At 48.7% G+C, this 19,869-nt stretch overlaps 2 protein-coding genes, 2 non-coding genes and 1 pseudogene across 6 annotated transcripts in view; all 5 read left to right on the top strand.

The window, feature by feature from the left end:
* The window catches only part of LOC100940390 (PWWP domain-containing protein MUM1), a 24,401-nt gene extending 23,557 nt beyond the window's left edge, over positions 1-844 (top strand). For both annotated transcript variants that reach the window (XM_003788842.3, XM_023512544.1), the window contains one exon: positions 430-844. In XM_003788842.3, coding sequence (XP_003788890.1) covers positions 430-487 — 58 coding nt within the window. In that variant the 3' untranslated portion in view covers positions 488-844. The remainder of the gene's footprint in view (positions 1-429) is intronic.
* A 1,968-nt stretch (positions 845-2,812) lies between these two features.
* Positions 2,813-4,261, top strand: LOC111724944 (annotated as a pseudogene).
* A 4,768-nt stretch (positions 4,262-9,029) lies between these two features.
* TRNAN-GUU lies at positions 9,030-9,103 on the top strand. Its single transcript has one exon. It is a non-coding gene; the product is annotated as a tRNA-Asn (tRNA).
* A 222-nt stretch (positions 9,104-9,325) lies between these two features.
* Positions 9,326-19,869, top strand: part of NDUFS7 (NADH:ubiquinone oxidoreductase core subunit S7) — a 15,008-nt gene continuing 4,464 nt past the window's right edge. Inside the window, exons 1-6 of one of the 2 annotated variants that reach the window (XM_003788694.3) lie at positions 9,326-9,378; positions 15,536-15,572; positions 16,217-16,285; positions 16,685-16,802; positions 19,336-19,515; positions 19,593-19,639. In XM_003788694.3, the coding sequence (XP_003788742.1) occupies positions 9,363-9,378; positions 15,536-15,572; positions 16,217-16,285; positions 16,685-16,802; positions 19,336-19,515; positions 19,593-19,639 (467 nt within the window). In that variant the 5' untranslated portion in view covers positions 9,326-9,362. Of the gene's footprint in view, positions 9,379-15,535; positions 15,573-16,213; positions 16,286-16,684; positions 16,803-19,335; positions 19,516-19,592; positions 19,640-19,869 lie in introns of both variants that reach the window. The other variant, XM_023512495.1, reaches the window with a different exon arrangement.
* On the top strand, positions 10,792-10,927 carry LOC111724988. The gene has a single exon (XR_002773183.1). It is a non-coding gene; the product is annotated as a small nucleolar RNA SNORA42/SNORA80 family (small nucleolar RNA).

Consider the following 19,869-nt stretch of genomic DNA (forward strand, 5'->3'; position numbering starts at 1 on the left):
AGTCTCCTGCCTCAGCCTCCCAAGTAGCTGGGACCACAGGCGCCTGCCACAACGCCCAGCTATTTTTTGGTTGCAGCCATCATTGTTGTTTGGCGGGTCTGGGCTGGATTTGAACCCACCACCTTTAGGTGTATATGGCTGGCGCCTTAGCCACTTAAGCCACAGGTGCCAAGCCAGAAAATTTTTTTTAAATTGTAGTAACAAGTACACATAACAAAACTTACCATCTTCATTCTTTTAAGTGCACACAGCTCAGTGACATTATGCAAATCCATGTAGTTGTGTGACCGTCACCACTCTCCTCCTCCAAAACCTTTATCTTCCCAAACTGAAGCTCTGTCCCCATACATAGTAACTTCTCTGTTTCATTCGCTTCAGAAACACAGTGATGAATGAATAAAATGAAGTATCATCTTTTATTTTCTGAAGGGAAAAAGAAATGTTTGATAACCAGCTCCTAGAAGAAAGGAACCGGCGTCATCGGTGAGGAAGAGGCTGATCTGCAATGGAGGCTGCTCCAGCTTCAGCAAGAGCCCCAGGGTGGTCTGTTCAGCACGTGGATGTTCTCTGGAAAGCGGGAGCCCTGGGGCTTGGGTTTGTGTTGAATCTTTCTGAGTTGTCCTGATTTCTACACTTCTGAAGTCAGTTTCATTTATGTACTCAAAGTTATTTTTTTTTTCCTGGCATTTTTGCAAGGTACAGTTCCTGAAAGGTTTTTACAGAAACAAAAGTACAATGATTGTATGTCCTTACTTGTGGCTTAACACAAAGTGCAAATTTTTTTTTATGCGTTGCATCTGTACTAAATGAGAGTTTTTAAAAAGTGTCTGATATGAATACATAGCTCCAGAAACAACAGTGTGTTTTCTGGTTTTTTCCACTTTGTGTGATTTCCACTTAATATATTTCCTTCTCGGTGTATGCGGCTAGTGTGGTAACCACTGTACTATGGGTGCCAAGCCTGGCTTGTCTCTTTGAATGCCAGACTTGTTAGGAAAATTAGCCTCACAGCCCTGGTAGTCCCTGGGCAGGGAGCTGAACCCAGGGTGGAGGTCCGCTCAGGGATAAGCCTGAGAGACTGTTTACATGGCAATTGAGTAGAGCAAACTTCTGACTTGGGGAAAATTACTAAAGGGAGACATGCTGAACCCACTGAGAGATCTGGGCCCTCTCTGCTCATGCTATCTTGTGCTTTCTGAGGGTGTTTGTTTTAAAACTTGTCCTGAGGCTCTGTGCCCATAGCTCAGTGGTTAGGGCGCTGGCCACATACACCGTGGCTGGCAGGTTCAAACCTGGCCTGGGCCTGCTAACCAACTATAACAAGAACAACAAAATAACCAGGTGTGGTGGACACTGTAATCCCAGCTATTTGGGAGGCTGAAGCAAGAGAATCACTTAAGCCCAAGAGCTTGAAGTTGTTGTGAGCTATGATGCCACAGAGGGCGACATAGTGAGACTCTGTTTCAAAAAAAAAAAAAAAGTTGTCCTGAGGCACACATTTAAGTCCACATGCTAAGTGGGAAGGGACCAGGGAGGGGGGTAAGTCCCAGCAGCTGCGGGTCCCCTGGTCTATACTCTCTGCCTCATTGGGGGTAATTCTGGTATCCAATGTGAGTGGGGATTGGACTATTTTTTTTTCAGGTAATTTGGGCAGGAGTCTGCAACTTGGGTATTGCCAACCTGTGGGGGCGTCCTGGCCCTACAGGGTGCTGGGCAGTGTCCCTGCCTCCACCCACCCATTTCAGGAACACATCAGAAGTATCTGTAGGCTTGGTGCCTGTGGCTCAAGTGGCTAAGGTACCACCCACATACACCTAAGGTGGCAGGTTCGAATCCAGCCCGGGCCCACCAAACAACAATGACGGCTGCAACCAAAAAAATAGCTGGGCATTGTGGCGGGCGCCTATGGTCCCAGCTACTTGGGAGGCTGAGGCAGGAGACTTGTTTGAGCCCAGGAGTTGGAGGATGCTGTGAACTGTGATGCCACGGCACTCTACCCAGGGGGACAGCTTGAGGCTCTGTCTCAAAAAAAAAAAAAAAGAAAAATACCTGTAGACGTTGCCAAATGCCCTCTGGAAAGCTGCTCTCCACAAACTGTGTGTTCCTTCAGCTTCTGCGTCCCTACAGAAGTAGACTCCTGGGCTCCTGCCCTTTCCCTCTGGGTTTTTAGTGAGTGTTTCAGGGGTAGGGTGTTCTGCCCAGCCTCCCAGCCACACCCAAGCTCCCTGGCATCCTTCTGTGTAGTAGTATGTACTTGTAGCTTCCTGCCCATGCACCCACCCCCGTGGTCCCTTACACAGAGTCTCTAGGGTCTAGAGACCCTGTGATGCTTTTCTGAAAGTAGCTTTACTTGTTCCAGTTCCTGTCCCAGCGGGTCCCCAGAAGAATCACGTTTCCCCTAATTGAAGCAGCCACACATCTCAGCAGTAACCACTCCCAGGAATGGAGGCTTCCCTGCTGGCACTCTGGCACCTCTTCAAAACTTCAATTTTTAAAAAAACATACATGCACAGGCAGGAAATCACATTGGTGCAGCCAGAGTCAGTCTCCTCTGTCCCTGCCCTGTGTTCAGTCCCCAAGCCTCCACCTCTTCAACCTTCCCCATTTGTCCCTTACCCTCCTGCTGGCCTCATCCAGTAGATCTATCCCATGGTTCCTATTTCAGGGATGTCTTCACCCTAAGTCCCTGAGCCAGAGTCCTGGCTCAGCCTTTTGTGCATTCAATTACACCTGCCCTTGAAACATCAAACCTGAGGGTCAGGAATACCTGAGCAGCTGGGCTGGGCCTCCAAGGTACCTTGTTTAGGGGACGATGGTGGGAGACCACAGCTCCCCCTATGTCAGGCCCCTCCTTGGGCCACTCGAGTGTCCCCCTTCCTTAGTGGCTGTTCCTCTGAGAGCAGCAATGTTCCTGCCTGGTCTTGACAGACACCTGCCTACAGTACTGCTGCTGGTCACGTAGGGCAGTCCTGCCTGAATGTTAAGACACTGATAACAAGGGCGAGGACATAGGTGGCCAAGGTAAGCCCAAGAGGGGGGTGGTTGTCAACCCTAGCCCTCCCAGAGGGTCCTCAGATCAGCCAAAGCCAGGGATTGAACACCCTGTCACCTCTGCCACCAATGCTAAGGCTAAGAGCCACAAAAACCCCTCAGTGGACAGGCTCCTTGGTTCCATCAGGAAAGAGTCCATGAGACTGGCCAGCATGATCTGAATGTGACATACCAGGGACATGGAAAGGATGCTACTGTCCCCAAGCCTGTTAAAAAAAGAAATTTAACAAATCACTAACAAAAAATTCCATGAGAGAAACCCAATGGAGGGATGCCTCACAGTAAACCCTGACCAGCCCTCCTCATGGCTCCCAGAACATCAGAAACAAGGAGTGGCCAAAAATCAGTCACAGTCACGACTAAATATCACACACACAGGAGCAGAATTGGCAACCTTGGGCAGGAAAGGACTTAAAGGAAAATTGAGGAAACTTGAATAAAGTAAGGATTTCAGCTAATAACCACATATCAATAATGGTGTATTAATTGTGGCAAACATACTGCACTCACATAATATGTTAATAGTACACGGGAAAAATATGAACTATCTTTGTACCTTTTCTATACATATAAAGTTATTCTGATATAAAAGTTTACATACCCTCATTAGTATAGTGGTTAATAAAGCGGGAAAAAAAGGATGCTTAAATAAATTTAAAAGTCAGGGCTGGGTGCAGTGGCTCACGCCTGTAATCCTAGCACTCTGGGAGGCCAAGGGGGGCCAAGGGAGCACAGGAGTTCAAGACCAGCCTGAGCAAGAGCAAGATCCTGTCTCTAAAAATAGCTGGACATTGTGGCACAGCCTGTAGTCCCAGTTACTTGGGAGGCTGAGGCAAGAGAATACCTTGAGGAAGAAGAGGCAAGAGAACGACCCCCAAACTAACCAAAGCCTACACATCGCTGCATCCCTGCATCCAGTGCCTGCATCCTGCTGTCACTGCCAGAATGCCCAAGAGAAATGCTGAAGGGGGGTGCTAAAGGAGATAAAGCCAAGGATGAACCACAGAAATCCACAAGGTTGTCTGCTAAACCTGCTCCTCCAAAGCCAGAGCCTAAGCCTAAAAAGGCCCCAGCAAACAAGGGAGAGAAGGTATCCAAAGGGAAAAAGGGGAAAGCTGATGCTAGCAAGGAGGGGAATAACCTGGCAGAAAATAGAGATGCCAAAACAGACCAGGAACAGAAAGATAAAGTTGCTGGGGATACCAAGTGAAGTGTGTCCATTTTTTATAACTATGTACTTCTGGTGACTGTGCAGTTTGAAATACTGTATCAAGTTTTATAAAATGCAGAATTTACTTTTTTAAGCTTTGTTGTTAGCACACAGAATACTTCATTGTTTGGGGGGGGGTAAGGGACATACCTCATTTTGGGGTAAGGGGCATATGCCACTAATAGAATGTCTCCAAAGTCAGATTGATATGAGGGAAAATGTCTTTTTCCTCTAGTTTTGAAAGACTTCCTCTTGGGTCCCAAGAGGAGGGATTCTCTGATGTTGACACACAGCCAGCCACCTTGACACAAATGCCTTCTGGTATGGAAAAACTAATATGTTTTTATGTCCTATTCTCCCTCTGCCTTCACCATCATCTTTTTTTTCTTTTTGAGAAAGAGTCTCAAGCTGTTGCCCTGGGTAGAGTGCCATAGCATCATAGCTCACAGCAACCTCCAACTCTTGGGCTCAAGCGATTCTCTTGCCTCAGTTTTTCTATTTTAGTAGAGATGGGATCTCGCTTTTGCTGAGGCTAGTCTCATGAGCTCAAGCTATCAACCCACCTAGGCCTTTCAGAGTGCTAGGATTACAGGCATGAGCCTCTGAGTCCTGCCCTTTACCATCGTCTTACCTCCCTTAAACCTCACTTCTTGGGACCTAACCCAATTGGTTTCCAGTATGCCAAGGAATCTGGACTTTTCCAACAATACCACTGAGATGGCATCCCTCAAAAGAGCAGCAGTTCCATTTGTAGATTGTTGGATCTTCAGATAATGAAGAAATGATCTTCTGTCATTTTCATTTAATTTCCTGACAGTCAGGGCTGGCTTGTGAAAGTTGTGAAACAACATGTTAAATGTGAAATGTCAACCCTCACTCTAAACTTTCCCTGTTCAGAGCATCAAATGAAGACTTTATGGTGGCTTCTAATTTTTGGTAGACCACTGAAGAAGAGCGTTTAAAAGTTGGATATTGTTAGTGATTGTCTGCCCATGTCCTGCCAGAAATGCCTGATTGTTTATGAAAAGTATCTTTGATAATGCTGGATATAGTATGGCATGGAAAAAAAAAAGAGAGAATCACTTGAGCCCAAGAGTTTGAGGTTGCTGTAAGTTATGATGCCGTGGCACTCAACTAAAGGTGACAAAGTGAGACTCTGTCTCAAATTGAAAAAATATATATTAGGAAGGGGCATGTGGCTTAGTGGGTAGGGCGCCAGCCCCATATACCGAGGGTGGCGGGTTCGAACCTGGCCCTGGCCAAACTGCAACAAAAAAAATAGCCTGGCACTGTGGCAGGTGCCTGTAGTCCTAGCCACAGGAGACTGAGGCGAGAATTGCCTAACGTCAGGAATTGGAGGTTGCTATGAGGTGTGATGCCACAGCACTCTACCGAGGGCAATAAAGTGAGACTCTGTCTCTCTCTATATATATATGAAAAAAAATATGTATATATATATATATATATTAAACTAAAGACATGAAACTATAAAAATACTAGAAGAGTGTGCAGGGAAAACACTAAGAAATCGGCCTGGGAGAATATTTTATGAGGAGGACCCCCCGGGCAATTGAAGCAACACCAAAAATACATTACTGGGATCTGATCAAACTAAAAAGCTTTTGCACAGCTGAGTGCACAGTAAGTAAAGCAAATAGACAACCTTCAAAATGGGAGACGATTTTTGCAGGTTATGCTTCTGATAAAGGTCTGATAACTAGAATCCACAGAGAACTCAAACTAATCAATAAGAAAAGAACAAATAACCCCATTTCTATGTGGGCAAGAGACTTGAACAGAAACTTTTCTGATGAAGACAGACTCGTGGGCTACAAACACATGCAAAAATGCTCATCATCCTTAATCATCAGAGAAATCCAAAACCACTTTGAAGGGAACACTTCCGCACTGTTGGTGGGAATGCAAGCTAATACGACCTTTTTTGGAAAGAAGTTTGGAGAATACTCAAGGAACTAAAAGTAGACCTACTGTAATTCCTCTACTAGGTATATACCCAGATGATCAAAAATTATTTTACAACAAAGACATTTGCACCAGAATGTTTATTGCAGCCCAATTCATAATTGCCAAGATGTGGAAACAGCCCAAGTGGCCATCGGCCCATGAATGGATTAATAAATTGTGGTATATGTACACCATGGAATACTATGTAGCCATAAAAAGATGGAGACTTCACATCTTTTATTTTTACCTGGATGGAGCTGGAACATATTCTTCTTAGTAAAGTATCTCAAGAATGGGGGAAAAAAGTATCCAATGTACTCAATACTACTATGAAATCAATATATAATCACCTACACATTCATATGAATGGCAAAACATAACTATAGTCCAGAAAGTATAAGGGAAGAAGAGAGAGAGAGGAGGGAAGAAGGGAAGGGGGAGGAGGGAGGGTATTGGGGGGGGGGACCTCACCTAATGTGCAGGATGCAATGTTACATTTCATAACTATTAAGAAAAGAGTCTAATTGTGATGGATGTATTACTTAGTTCAATATGAACATTTCACATTGCATACCAAATCAGTACACTGAAACCCATAAATGCATCAGTGTACACAGTTAAGATTTAATAAAAAATAAATAAATAAACATAAATAAAAATAAATTAAAAGCCACACAGCTGGGGCAATTCTGAGACCCACAGAGGGAAGAAAGCTTTGTGCACTCAACAATCCTTTAGACTCCTGTCAGTTCTCCTGTTCTCTTCCTCCCTTGGCCCCAGTCTCCTGCCTGTCTCATTCCGTAGAACTTCAAGCTCCTCAGTCTGGCCCAGCACCCACAGGGATTCTGTAAACCCCTTGCATGGTTCTGTGTTTGTCTACATGGCTTCAGCTTCCCAGTCCTTAAAGTCAGCAGGATTGGGCGGCGTCTGCCCTTCAGTGGGTAGTGTGCCGGCCCCATATACCAAGGGTGGCAGGTTCAAACCCGGCTCTGGCCAAACTGCAACAAAAAAATAGACGGGCGTTGTGGCAGGCTCCTATAGTCCCAGCTACTTAGGCAAGAGAATTGCCTAAGCCCAGGAGTTGGAGGTTGCTGTGAGCTGTGTGATGCCATGGCACTCTAACCGAGGGTGGTAAGTGAGATTCTGTCTCTACCAAAAAAAAAAAAAAAAATCAGCAGGATTGTCAAAGTCAAATCACATGCAAACAAAGTATTCAGCAAGCTCCATTTTGCTAGTTTTGATGTTTAGTGTTAGTTTTCATTTTTTATAAATTTATTTATTTATTTTTATTTATTTTGAGACAGAGTCTCACTTTATTGCCCGTAGTAGAGTGCTGTGGCGTCACAGCTCACAGCAACTTCCAACTCCTGGGCTTAGGCAATTATCCTGCCTCAGCCTCCCAAAGTGGCTGGGACTACAGGCACCCACCACAATGCCCAGCTATTTTTTTGTTTGCAGTTTGGCCGGGGTCAGGCTTGAACCCAGCACCCTTGGTATATGGGACCAGTGCCCTACTCACTGAGCCACCAGCGCCGCCCTATTTTATTTATTTATTTATTTATTGATTGATTGATTTTGAGACAAGAGTCTCTTTTGCCCTGGGTTCACAGGAACCTCAAACTTTTGGGCTCAAGAGCTCCTCTTGCCTCAGTCTCCGGAGTAGCTGGGAGTACAGATGCCACCAAAACGCCCAGTTAAGTTTTCCTATATTTAGTAGAGACAGAAGTCTTGCTCATTTTTTTTCCTTTTTTGAGACAGTCTCACTCTGTTGCCTTGGGTGGAGTGCCTTGGCCTCATAGCTCACAGCAAGCTCAAACTTTTGGGCTGGGCTCAGCGCCTATAGCTCAACCGGCTAAGGCGCCAGCCACGTACACCTAAGGTGGCGGGTTCGAATCCCCAGCCTGGACCCGCCAAACAACAATGATGGCTGCAACCAAAAAAAAAAAATAGCCGGGCATTGTGGCGGGTGCCTGTGGTCCCAGCTACTTGGGAGGCGGAGGCAAGAGACTCGCTTGAGCCCAGGAGTTGGAGGTTGCTGTGAGCTGTAATGCAACGGCACTCTACCCAGGGGGACAGCTTGAGGCTCTGTCTCAAAAAAAAAAAAAAAAACTTTTGGGCTGAAGAGCTCCTCTTGCCTCAGCGTCCCCAGTAGGTAGGTGGGAGTATAGGCACCTGCCATGTCCAGCTAGTTTTTCTGTTTTTCTTTTGGGGTGGGTGGGTGGAGGGGAATCTCCCTCTTGCTAGGCTGGTTTCCAACTCGTGAAGTTAAGCAAACCACCCTTGAGGGGCTCCCAGAGTTATAGGATTACAGGCATGAGCCACCTCTCGCGGCCAGTTTTCATCCTTACTACTAAAAAAAAAAAAAAAAATTTAAATCAAAGGAGTGGGAGGACAAAAGGGATGTTTGGGCTGGAATCATACTTGGGGGTGACAAAAGGGGGTTTAGAGTTGTCTGTCATATCTGAGCCCTTTCCAGTCGGGCCTGGGTCAGCCAACATCCTTGTACTTCGTGTGTAGAGGAGGAAAGGAGAACCCAGGGGATGGAAGGAAGCTGAATCAACTTCCAACAAAAGATAAACGATGCTGGCCAGGGACACCAAAACTCCTGCAGAAACCCAGATTGAACCAAAGACTTCTAGATTTTCACTCTAAGGCTTTCCCAACTAAAATATTTCGGTGGGGCGGCAGAGGTTACTCTATCCAGACTCCGCCCCGTGCCGCCAGTCACACAAACGCGGATCACGCCCCATGAGTAGTGCTTCTCTGCCTCGTAGGGCTACGACAGGCACCACTCTGTAACATCGTCTCTGTGGCGCAATCGGTTAGCGCGTTCGGCTGTTAACCGAAAGGTTGGTGGTTCGAGCCCACCCAGGGACGCGCGTATCCTTTTTTGGTCCCGCGGAAACGAGAGAAATAGTTGTCCCCCCTAATTTTACCTGGGCACCCCTCCATCGCGCTGTGCACCACAGGTGACCTTGGGGCGCCCGGCGTGGACACGAACAAGGAAAGCAACGGAACGTCCTGGGCCGGTGTTCCAGTTTCCTCGCTCGCTTTAAGCCTCTTTGTGGGAGGCCCCGGGGGACCCGGAGGGCTAAGGAGGACGGACCGCAGAGGTTGTCTGAAGGCCGAGGCCAAGATGGCGGTGCTGGCGGGTGAGTCCGGCGTTGGCGGGCTCAAGGGTTGGGGACGTGGGTGGCAAGGGCCGGGGCGTAGGCCTGGGCTGGTGTAGGGCAGAGGTGCGCTCTGCGTTTCTTTCTGTCTTTTTTTTGTTGTTGTTGCTTTGAGGCAGAATCTCACTTTGTCGCCCTTGGTAGAGTGCTGTAGTGTCACAGCTCACAGCAACCTGAAACTCTTGGGCTTAAGCAATTCTCTTGTCTCAGCCTGCCAAGTAGCTGGGACTAAAGGCACCCGCCACAACACCCAGCTATTTTTTGTTGTAGTTTGGTGGGAGCCGGGTTTGAGCCCGCCACTCTCAGTATATGGGGCCGGCGCCCTACTCACTGAGCCACGGGAGCCGAACGCGCTCTGGGTTTCTTTACGCTGGTCGCTCCTCCGGCTCCAGTTTTGCCCGCGGTGAACGGTCTCTTATTGTTTCTAGGGTACAGTAAGGGAAACTGAGACCCAGCGGGTAGTGGCCCAGGCCCCCAGCTTCTGAGGTGCACTTGGGGCAGTAGCGGGGGAAGCCTCACACACTGCCCTTGGAGTGCCCCAGAGAGAACTGGGCGAGGATTACATCCACCTGACGGGCTAGGAGACTGAGGTCCTGAGAGAGTCGGTGATTCCTGGGGGTCCGGGGCCTGGTTCTTGGCTGGTCCCTGCCCTAGGATGCTCATGTTACTCTGCCGGGTGACATCTCCCTCACCACCTCTGAGACGCTGTCTTCGCCTTGCAGAGTAGCAGTCTCAACCTGTCCTGCTCGGGGACCTTTTTGGTATTAGATGAAGCCTGAGCTCAGATAAAGTTATTAAATGTATAGGATAAAATCTGTATAAGATTGCAAGGAAATCAGTTATACTAGAGACAGATATCAAAATATTGTTTTCAGGGCCAGATGCGGTGGCTCACGCCTTAATCCTAGCACTCTGGGAGGCCGAGGTGAGTGGATTGCCTGAATTCACAGGTTGGAGACCAGCCTGAGCCAGAGCAAGACCTTGTCTCTAAAAATAGCAGTTGCCTGTAGTCCCAGCTTCTTTGGAGGCTGAGGCAAGAAAATCACTTGAGCCCAAGAATTTGAGGTTGCTGTGAGCTATGATGCCATCATATTCTACTGGGGGTGACAAAGAGACTGTCTCATGTAAACAGAAAAAAAATATATTGTTTTCGCTGGGTGTGGTGGGTCACTCCTGTAATCCTAGTGCTCTGGGATGCTGAGGCAGGTGGATTGCTTGAACTTAGGAGTTTGAGACCAGCGTGAGCAAGAGTGAGATTCTGGGCCAAGCTAGGTGGCTCAGGCCTGTAATTTTAGCACTCTTGGAAGCCGAGGTGGGTGGATTGCTTGAACTCAGGAGTTGAGACCAGCCTGAGCAAAAACGAGACCCTGTCTCTACCAAAAATAGAAAAACTATGCATGGGTTTGGATTTATGGCAGGCCTGTTCCCCTGAGCCTCTCATAGTGCCTCATTCCAGAGCAAACCGTGGCCCTGAATCATTGCCTGGCCTCTGTGTCCATAGGCTGCTGGCACTGAAGTGGGTTGCACAGAAGAAAATAAATAAATAAATAATAAAAATAGAAAAACTGGGCGGCGCCTGTGACTCCAAGGAGTAGGGCACCAGCCCCATATACTGGAGGTGGTGGGTTCAAACCCAGCCCTGGCCAAAAACTGCAAAAAATAATAAAAATAAAAAGGTTTAAAAAAAAAAATAGAAAAACTGAGGCAGAGAATCTCTTGAACCCAAGAGTTGGAAGTTGCTGTGAGGTATGATGCCACTGCATTCTTCCCAGGGTGACAGCTTAAGACTCTGTCTAAAAAAAAAAAAAAAAAGAATGAGATTCTGTCTCTACTAAAAATAGAAAAATTAGGCTCAGCCCCTGTAGCTCATTGAGTAGGGTGCTGGCCACATACATCGAGGCTGGCAAGTTCAAGCCCGGCCCAGGCCTGCTGAACAACAATGACAACTGCAACAACAACAACAAAGAAATAGCTGGGTATTGTGGTGAGTACCTATAGTCCCAGCTACTTGGGAGGCTGAGGCAAGAGAACCGATTAAGCCCAAGAGTTTGAGGTTGCTGTGAGCTGTGCTGCCACGGCACTCTACGGAAGGCAACATAGTGAGAATCTTATCTCATGAAAAAAAAATAGTGGTGGGCGTCACCTGTGGCTTAAAGGAGTAGGGCGCCAGCCCCATATACCGGAGGTGGTGGGTTCAAACCTGACCCCGGGGAGTAGCACCTGTGGCTCAAAGGAGTGGGGCGCTGGCCCCATATGCTGAAGGTGGTGGGTTCAAACCCAGCCCTGGCCAAAAACTGGAAAAAAAAAAAAAAGTGGTGCCTGTGGCTCAGTGGGTAAGGTGCCAGCCCCATATACCGAGGGTGGCAGGTTCAAACCCAGCCCCGGCCAAACTGCAACAAAAAAATAGCTGGGTGTTGTGGCAGGTGCCAGCAGTCTCAGCTACTTGGGAGGCTGAGGCAAGAGAATCGCCTAAGCCCAGAAGTTGGAGGTTGCTGTGAGCTGTGTGACACCATGGCACTCTATTGAGAGCGATAAAGTGAGACTCTGTCTCTACAAAAAAGAAAAATAGAAACATTAGCCAGTGGTGGTGCCAGACACCTGTAGTCCTAGCTATGCAGAGGCAAGAGGATTGCTCAAGCCCAGGAGTTAAGGTTGCTGTGAGCTAGGCTGACGCCACAGCACTCTAGCCTGGTCAACAGAGTAAGACTCTGTCTCAAAATAAATACTAAATAAATATATAATGTATATATATATATGAAACCTGGTAGGTAGCTTAGTAGTAATCTAAGTGCTTGAGTTATTAACACATGCAATGCAATGCCAAAGTCTAGTGGTGGGTCGAATAATGACTATCATTCTGACACAGTGAGGACAAGAAATGTGGCTTCTGGGCCCGGTGAGGTGGCTCACGCCTATAATCCTAGCATTCTGGGAGGCTGAGGCGGGTGGATTGCCTGAGCTCACGGGTTCAAGACCAGTCTGGGCCAGAGCAAGAGCCCCATCTCTAAAAAAGAGCTGGACATTGTGGCAGGCAACTGTAGTCCCAGCTACTTGGGAGGCTGAGGCAAAAGAAGCGCTTGAGCCCAAGAGTTTGAGCTTGCTGCAAGCTATGATGCCATGGAACTCTGAGGGCAACAAAGTGAGATTCTGTCTCCAAAAAAAAAACAAAAGTGGCTTCCATGTATGTTAATGCCTACAGTCCTTGTAGCATGTTAGGAAATGTTTATGGTTTCTGTTGGTGAAAAGTTACAGGTCCAGCTAATAATGGTTTGTTTTGTCACCAACACTCAGAATGAATGAAAGGTTAATTTTGAGATTTTCAGTAAAAAGTTAATGACAATGAAGATTTTGTTTGTTTATGGGGGTTTTTTGAGACAGAGTCTCACTTTGTCGCCCTTGGTAGAGTGCTGTGGTGTCATAGCTCACTGCAACCTCAAACTCTTGGGTTTAAGTGAACCTCTTGCCTCAGCCTCCTGAGTAACTGGGACTACAGGCACCCGCCACAATGCCCAGCTTTATTTATTTATTTATTTACTTAGAGACAGAGTATCACTTTGTTGCTCCCGGTAGAGTTTTATGGCATCATAGATAGCTCAAGCAACCTCAGACTCTTGGGCTCAGGCAATTCTCTTGCCTCAGCCTCCTGAGTGGCTGGGACTACAGACGCCAGCCACAACTGCCTGGCTGTTTTTAGAGATGGGGGTCTAGCTCAGGCTGGTCTAGAATTTGTGAGCTCAAGCAATCCACCCACCTTGGTCTCCCAGAGTACTAGGATTACAGGCATGAGCACCAACCCCTTTGTTTTGTTTTTTAGTGCAAGTTCATGATTCTTATGAATTCTTACCAGCAGTTCCCTTGTTAAGAATGCCTGGCCCTGTGGTGGGCGCCTATGTCCCAGCTACTTGGGAGGCTGAGGCAAGAGAATTGCCTAAGCCCAAGAGCTGGAGATTGCTGCCAGCAATCTGGCAGTGTGATGCCATGGCACTCTACGAAGGGCGACAAAATAAAACTCTGTCTCTAAAAAAAAAAAAGAAAAAAAGAAGGCCTGGCCCTGACTGGGTTCAGTGGCTCATGCCTATAATCCTAGCACTTTTTTTTTGAGGCAGAGCCTCAACCTGCCCCCCTGGGTAGAGTGCCATGGCATCACAGCTCAAAGAGACCTCCAACTCCTGGGCTCAAGCGAGTCTCTTGCCTCAGCCTCCCAAGTAGCTGGGACTACAGGCGCCCTCTACAATGCCTGGCTATTTTTTGTTTTGTTTTGTTTTTAGAGACAGAGTCTCACTTTATTGACCTCGGCAGCTGTGGCGTCACAGCTCATAGCAACCTCTAACTCCTGGGCTTAGGCAATTCTCTTGCCTCATCCTCATGAGTAGCTGGGACTACAAGTGCCCAGCTATTTTTTTGATGCAGTTTGGCCAGGGCCAGGTTTGAACCTGCCACCTTCAGTATATGGGACTGGTGCCCTACTCACTGAGTCACAGGAGTTGCCCCCGGCTATTTTTTGGTTGCAGCCATCATTGTTATTTGGTGGGCCCAGGCTGGATTTGAACCAGCCACCTTACGTGTATGTAGCTGGTGCCTTAGCCACTTGAGCCACAGGCGCCAAGCCTGATTACCTTTTCTTTTCTTTTTTTTTTTTTTTTGAGACAGGAGCCTCAAGCTGTCCCCCTGGGTAGAGTGCCGTGGCATCTCAGCTCACAGCAACCTCTCACTCCTGGACTCAAGCGAGTCTCCTGCCTTAGCCTCCCAAGCAGCTAGGACCACAGGCGCCCGCCACAACGCCCGGCTATTTTTTGGTTGCAGCCATCATTGTTGTTTGGCGGTCCCGGGCCAGATTTGAACCCGCCACCTTGGGTGTACGTGGCTGGCGCCTTAGCCACCTGAGCCACAGGTGCCGAGCCGATTACCTTTTCTTATAAGCTTATAAGTTATGTTGGATGAGGGCCCACCCTAATGACTTCACTGTACCTTAATGACCTCTTATAGACCCTGTCTTGAACACCAGTCATTTCTGAGGCCCTCGGGTTAGGGCTTCAACATAGGAATTGGGGTGGGGGGGACACAATTCAGCCCATAATGGGCATCAGTCTTGGCCTTTCTGGCTTTACCTCATACACCAGGATCTCTCACATCTCTGGGCCTTTCTTGCCCTGAATGTTTCTCTGACAACAACCTACTTATGCTTCAGGGTTCTCCCTTCAGGAAGGTCTCTGGGAGGCCTTTTTTATTTTTTTGAGACAGAGCCTCAAGCTGTCACCCTGGGTTAGAGTGCTGTGGCATCACAGCTCATAGCAACCTCCAACTCCTGGGCTCAAGCAATTCTCCTGCCTCCACCTCCCAAGTAGCTGAGACTACAGGCACCTGCCACAATGCCCGGCTATTTTTTGGTTGCACCTGTCGTTGTTTGGTGGGCTGGGCTGGATTCAAATGCCAGCTCAGGTGTATGTGGCTGGCGCCTTAGCAGCTTGAGCCACAGGTGCTGTGCCTCCAGGAGGCCTTTGATCAAAGCATTTCCTTCTCTGTACTTTGTAGTAAGCTCCTCTCAGGGACACTTTGCTGTGTAGGTTGATGTGGGAGGGGCCTTCCTGGAGGACAGGGGCCTAGCTCAGTTATATAGGAAACTCTGAGCACCAGCTCAGGGCCTGGAATAAAGAACACATGCTCTTTGAAGAAGCAGCAAAGGCCAAGATGGGCACATGGCAAACCAGGGAGGTTCTGACATCGCCAGGAAGAGGCAACAAACAAGTACACTTAGACAAGATGGAACTGTGTGCCAGGATCCAGACTGCCTTGGGGGGCTATTTGTAGGCTTGATGACCCAGGAGAAGGGCCAGCCCTGTGTAGATGTGCAGGTGTTCCAGATAGAGGGAATAGAAGTGGTGAAGGCCCTGAGGGAGGAATGCAATCAGTGTGGGTAATGCTTGCCAGGGAAGGCAGCTGCAGTGTGCAGACTATGTTCTGTTCCACAGAGGTCCTGGAAAAGAACCCACACTCCCACAAGAATGAGGGCATGCCAGGTGGGGACCTGATGGGGAAATGACTGGGGGCTTGACCCAGGAGAACGATCTGGGTGTCTGACTCCATGGCACCTAGGGATGCCCGAAGCTTACTACCACCCCCTCCTCTGGTTCTTTTGCAGCTCCTGGCCTGCTCTGCTTCCGGATCCTAGGTTTTCGGTGAGTGCCCATCTCCACCCCTAAACCAGGAGGGCCCTTGTTGAAAGTTACTAAGGGAGTGAGGGGCAGGACTGGGGTTAACTGCCCGTGGACAGCTTATAGTATGCTAGGGCCTCCCTGCGGGGACAGCCTGTGATTAGTTGGCAGAGGCAGGACTTGATCATGTTTGTCCACCTGGTGCCTACCGAGCTCACTTGTCACTCATGGGAAGGCATCTTGTGAGCTCCTGCTAATATGTAGTGCTGTGTAGGCCTCCTTCAAACTTTGGTGGGACAGTGAGGACAGCCCACCCAGGGGACCTACCAACATCCCTTCAGTCTTGTGTGGAGAGCCTGGCCCCAAAGCTTTCTTCCCTGGATAGTCCTGGGACCATCTATGCCTAGACATTATCGCTTAGCAGCCTGCTGACCTGTAGGGTGCCTTCTGTTAGGACACTTAGGTCTACACACCTTTAGGGAGTTGGGCTATGGCTACCTGGTCCCAAGTTCTGTCTACTGACCTGGGTGAGAAAATAAGGGATGGGTGGACAGAGGTGCTTGAGGTTCCACATGAGGAAGGGGACAGATGGGAGGGACTTGGGTATAGCTCCAAGAGAGCCAGTGGGGCCTTGGATGGCTACTGACTCATAATCTGCCTCTCAGCAGCTCCAAGGTGGGCACAGTGGTGCTGGCCCGAGATGTCCATCAGAGCGCTACTGCTTATGGCCCAAGCAGGTGAGGCTGGCTTTCGGGGGGCGGGAGGAGACTGCATGTCCACAGTGCCCCTTTAATCTCTCCCTCTCCTGGTATATCCTGGGACCTCCTGGGACCCTGAGTATGGTATCTTGGCCCTGTGCTCTTCTGGTCCAAGCCTCTGGCAGCATATCCCCAAAGCCCCCAAGAATGGCCAGCTTCATTCCTTTGCTTGTCTGCCATGTCCCACCTGGGCCCTGTGAGCTTTAATGTTCTTCCTGGTGCTGTCCCAGGACCCTGCCCATGGCTACAACTCTGTCCCTCCCTTAGAGGAGCTGCTGTGGGCCAGTTCCCTGCACAGAGGCTGTGGGTGGCCCAGTATCTGCCTCCTGTGAATGTCTGCTTGGCTGACATTTCCCTGGGTCCATGTCTCCACTCTAGCACCAAGCCTGCTGTGACGAAAGCCGGAACTGTGGTCCGTAAACCCACTGCATTTCCCAGCAGCCGGGGCGAGTATGTGGTGGCCAAGCTGGATGACCTTATCAACTGGGCCCGCAGGGTGAGCCCCCTCTGTGCCAGTAGACCTTCTGTCCTAAGGGCCTTCCTCTGCACAGACGAACGTGTGTATACACTAGGGTGACCAGACATCCTGCTTTTTAACAATTTGTCCTGCATCCTGCGGCATTTTAAAAAAGTCCCGATTTTTTGGAAAGAATGCACGAACGGGTGGGAGAACAGGAAGGGAATATATGGTTTTCGGCTGCCATGTGGCTATTTTGCCAGAACATGAGTTTTATATTTTTTGTTAATTTTATAATGTTAAACTGTAATAATAACAAATAATTGTTGAGAAGTGATTGTCGAGAATTGCTTATCAAAGTATGCATTGTTGTCAGGCCCTGCCCTGCCCCACCCCGCCCCGCTGGTCATGTCCCGCTTTACCAATGTTAAAATCTGGTCACCCTAGTATACACATAGGCACGTGCACATATATAGACACATTATTCCATCTTAGGATTCACCTACTTCTTTATCCCTCACACTGTCAGCCCCATGGCTGGATGCCTCCCTCAGCCCCATTGGGCAGACATGTCTCTTTTTGCCTGTCTCTTTCTGGCTCGGGCTTATTTCTCTTGTTTCACTTTTAATGTGAAAGAAATTTTTTTTGAGACAGAGCCTCAAGCTGTCCCCCTGGGTAGAGTGCCCTGGCATCACAGCTCACAGCAACCTCCAACTCCTGGGCTCAAGTGAGTCTCCTGCCTCAGCCTCCCAAGTAGCTGGGACCACAGGCGCCTGCCACAATGCCTGGCTATTTTTTGGTTGCAGCCGTCATTGTTGTTTGGTGGGCCCAGGCTGGATTCGAACCTGCCACCTTAGGTGTATGTGGCTGGCTGGTGCCTTAGCCACTTGAGCCACAGGCACCAAGCCAAGACATTTTTTTTTAAGTTAGAAAAATCATGTGTGCTGAAAACAATAGATCTCTCTCAGTAAAAATCCTAAATCTGGGCAGTGCCTGTGGCTCAGTGAGTAGGGTGCTGGCCCCATATACCGAGGGTGGCGGGTTCAAACCCAGCCCTGGCCAAACTGCAACAAAAAAAAATAGCTGGGTGTTGTGGCAGGTGCCTGTAGTTCCAGCTACTTGGAAGGCTGAGGCAAGAGAATTGCCTAAATCCAGGAGCTGTGACGCCATGGCACTCTACCCAGGGCAATATAGTGAAACTCTGTCTCTAAAAAAAAAAAGTCAAAGACCTCAAAAAAAAAATAAATAAATAAATCAAAATCCTAAATCTGCTCCTCACACATTACAGGGTCTGCCTAGTGCAATGTTCCACTGTGCCTGCCTCTGTAGCACTTGTGCATCTGGCCTGGCCAGTGCTGCAGCAGCTCTGTCCTTTGTCCAGCACCCATTGCACTTAGTCATGGCAGGCCTTGGTCTCACAAGTCCCCATTGACAGGCATGCAAGCCTTTTTCTTCTCTTTGTGTTTTGTTTTGTTTTGTTTTTTTGAGACAGAGTCTCATTATGTTGCCCTCAGTAGAGTGCTCTGACGTCATAGCTGACAGCAACCTCAAACTTTTGGGCTTAAGTGATTCTCTTGCTTCAGCCTCCCAAGTTGCTCGGACTACCAGCACCTGCCACAACGTCTGGCTAAATTTTGGTTTAGTTGTTATTGTTGGTTCGAACCCGCCAGCTCCGGCATATGTGGCTGGTGCCCTAGCTGCTGAGCTACAGACACCAAGCCTGTTTTTATTTCTCATAATCAAGGCCACGGTGGAAAGAATGTACGAACGGGTGGGAGAACAGGAATGCCTGATAGGGCCCTTAGCTGCCAAGACAGACATGCCTGCTGCAGTATTGTGAGAGAGGAAACCTGGGGCTGGTTAGGGCCCATCCATCTTCAGGTTCTGATCAGGTGGACCTGGCCATCCTTCCCTGTTCTATATAACCTGGGCCCCATCACCTGGATCTTCACGTCTGCTGGGACAACAGGGGCCATTTCCAAGGCTCAGAATCAGGTGTAGAGTGGGGACAGTGGGAGAAATGGCGGGGTGCAGCTTCCTAGAGACACTGTGTTTAGGCTGGTACCTGCAGTGTTGGTAGATAAACCCTGGGCAGTGTGGAGTGTAAACAGCTTCAGGAGCTAGCACAGGTGCCCACCAGCTGCTGCAGGCAGGCAGATCTGGAGCTGGTTAACTCATAGTCCCTGGATTTAGACCCATGTGGCTATAGGTAGCCATCAGCCATTAGGGGTAGCTGCATGCTAAGAATGTGGCTAGCACCGCATGTTGAAATGATATGGCCTTTAGGAAAACCCAGGTTGAATGACTATCTTATGAAGACTAGTTTTACTTCACTGTTTTTGTTTTATTTATTAATGTGGGTGGGAAGCATTCACTAAGAAGAGCTCCCCTTACATTTTTATGGGGTGTCTGGACAGCCAGCTTATCCTCACTCAGCTTTACCAGGAACATGAGCTGAATAGGCTATCCCTTCCCAGGGATGCAGGAGCTCTAGATGTCTCTATGTGAAGGTTCGTAGTCATCACATAGTGATGGCTGCTGCCTCTGACCCAAGCCCTGCTTCCTCCCCCAGAGTTCGCTGTGGCCCATGACCTTTGGCCTGGCCTGCTGTGCTGTGGAGATGATGCATATGGCCGCACCCCGCTATGACATGGACCGCTTTGGCGTGGTCTTCCGTGCCAGCCCTCGCCAGGCTGATGTGATGATCGTGGCTGGAACACTCACAAACAAGATGGCCCCAGCGCTCCGTAAGGTAAGCCTGAGACCTGCTGTCCAGCTCTCTTGGACTGAGCTACACACAGACTCCTTCATCTCCTCCCTGCTTTCCAGGTCTACGACCAGATGCCAGAGCCTCGCTATGTCGTGTCCATGGGGAGGTGAGTGCTGGCCCAGTTGCTCCCAGGTGTGACTTACAGCCAGTAGGGCAGTGAGCAGGGGCTTGAATGTACCTGCCCCCATAGCTGCCACTCCGCCTAGAATTTTCTTGTATCTACCCACAGCCCAGGCCACAGCCTCATTCCTACCTGGCTCTCACTTTGTGGACACATTAGTGATGCCATGTGCTAACTGTGGACAGTTTTATATTCTCTAATTTTTTTTTTTTTTT

Source organism: Otolemur garnettii, unplaced genomic scaffold (genome assembly GCF_000181295.1).
Source record: "Otolemur garnettii isolate 467f Iridium unplaced genomic scaffold, OtoGar3 scaffold00029, whole genome shotgun sequence".
Taxonomy (NCBI): Eukaryota; Metazoa; Chordata; class Mammalia; order Primates; family Galagidae; genus Otolemur; species Otolemur garnettii.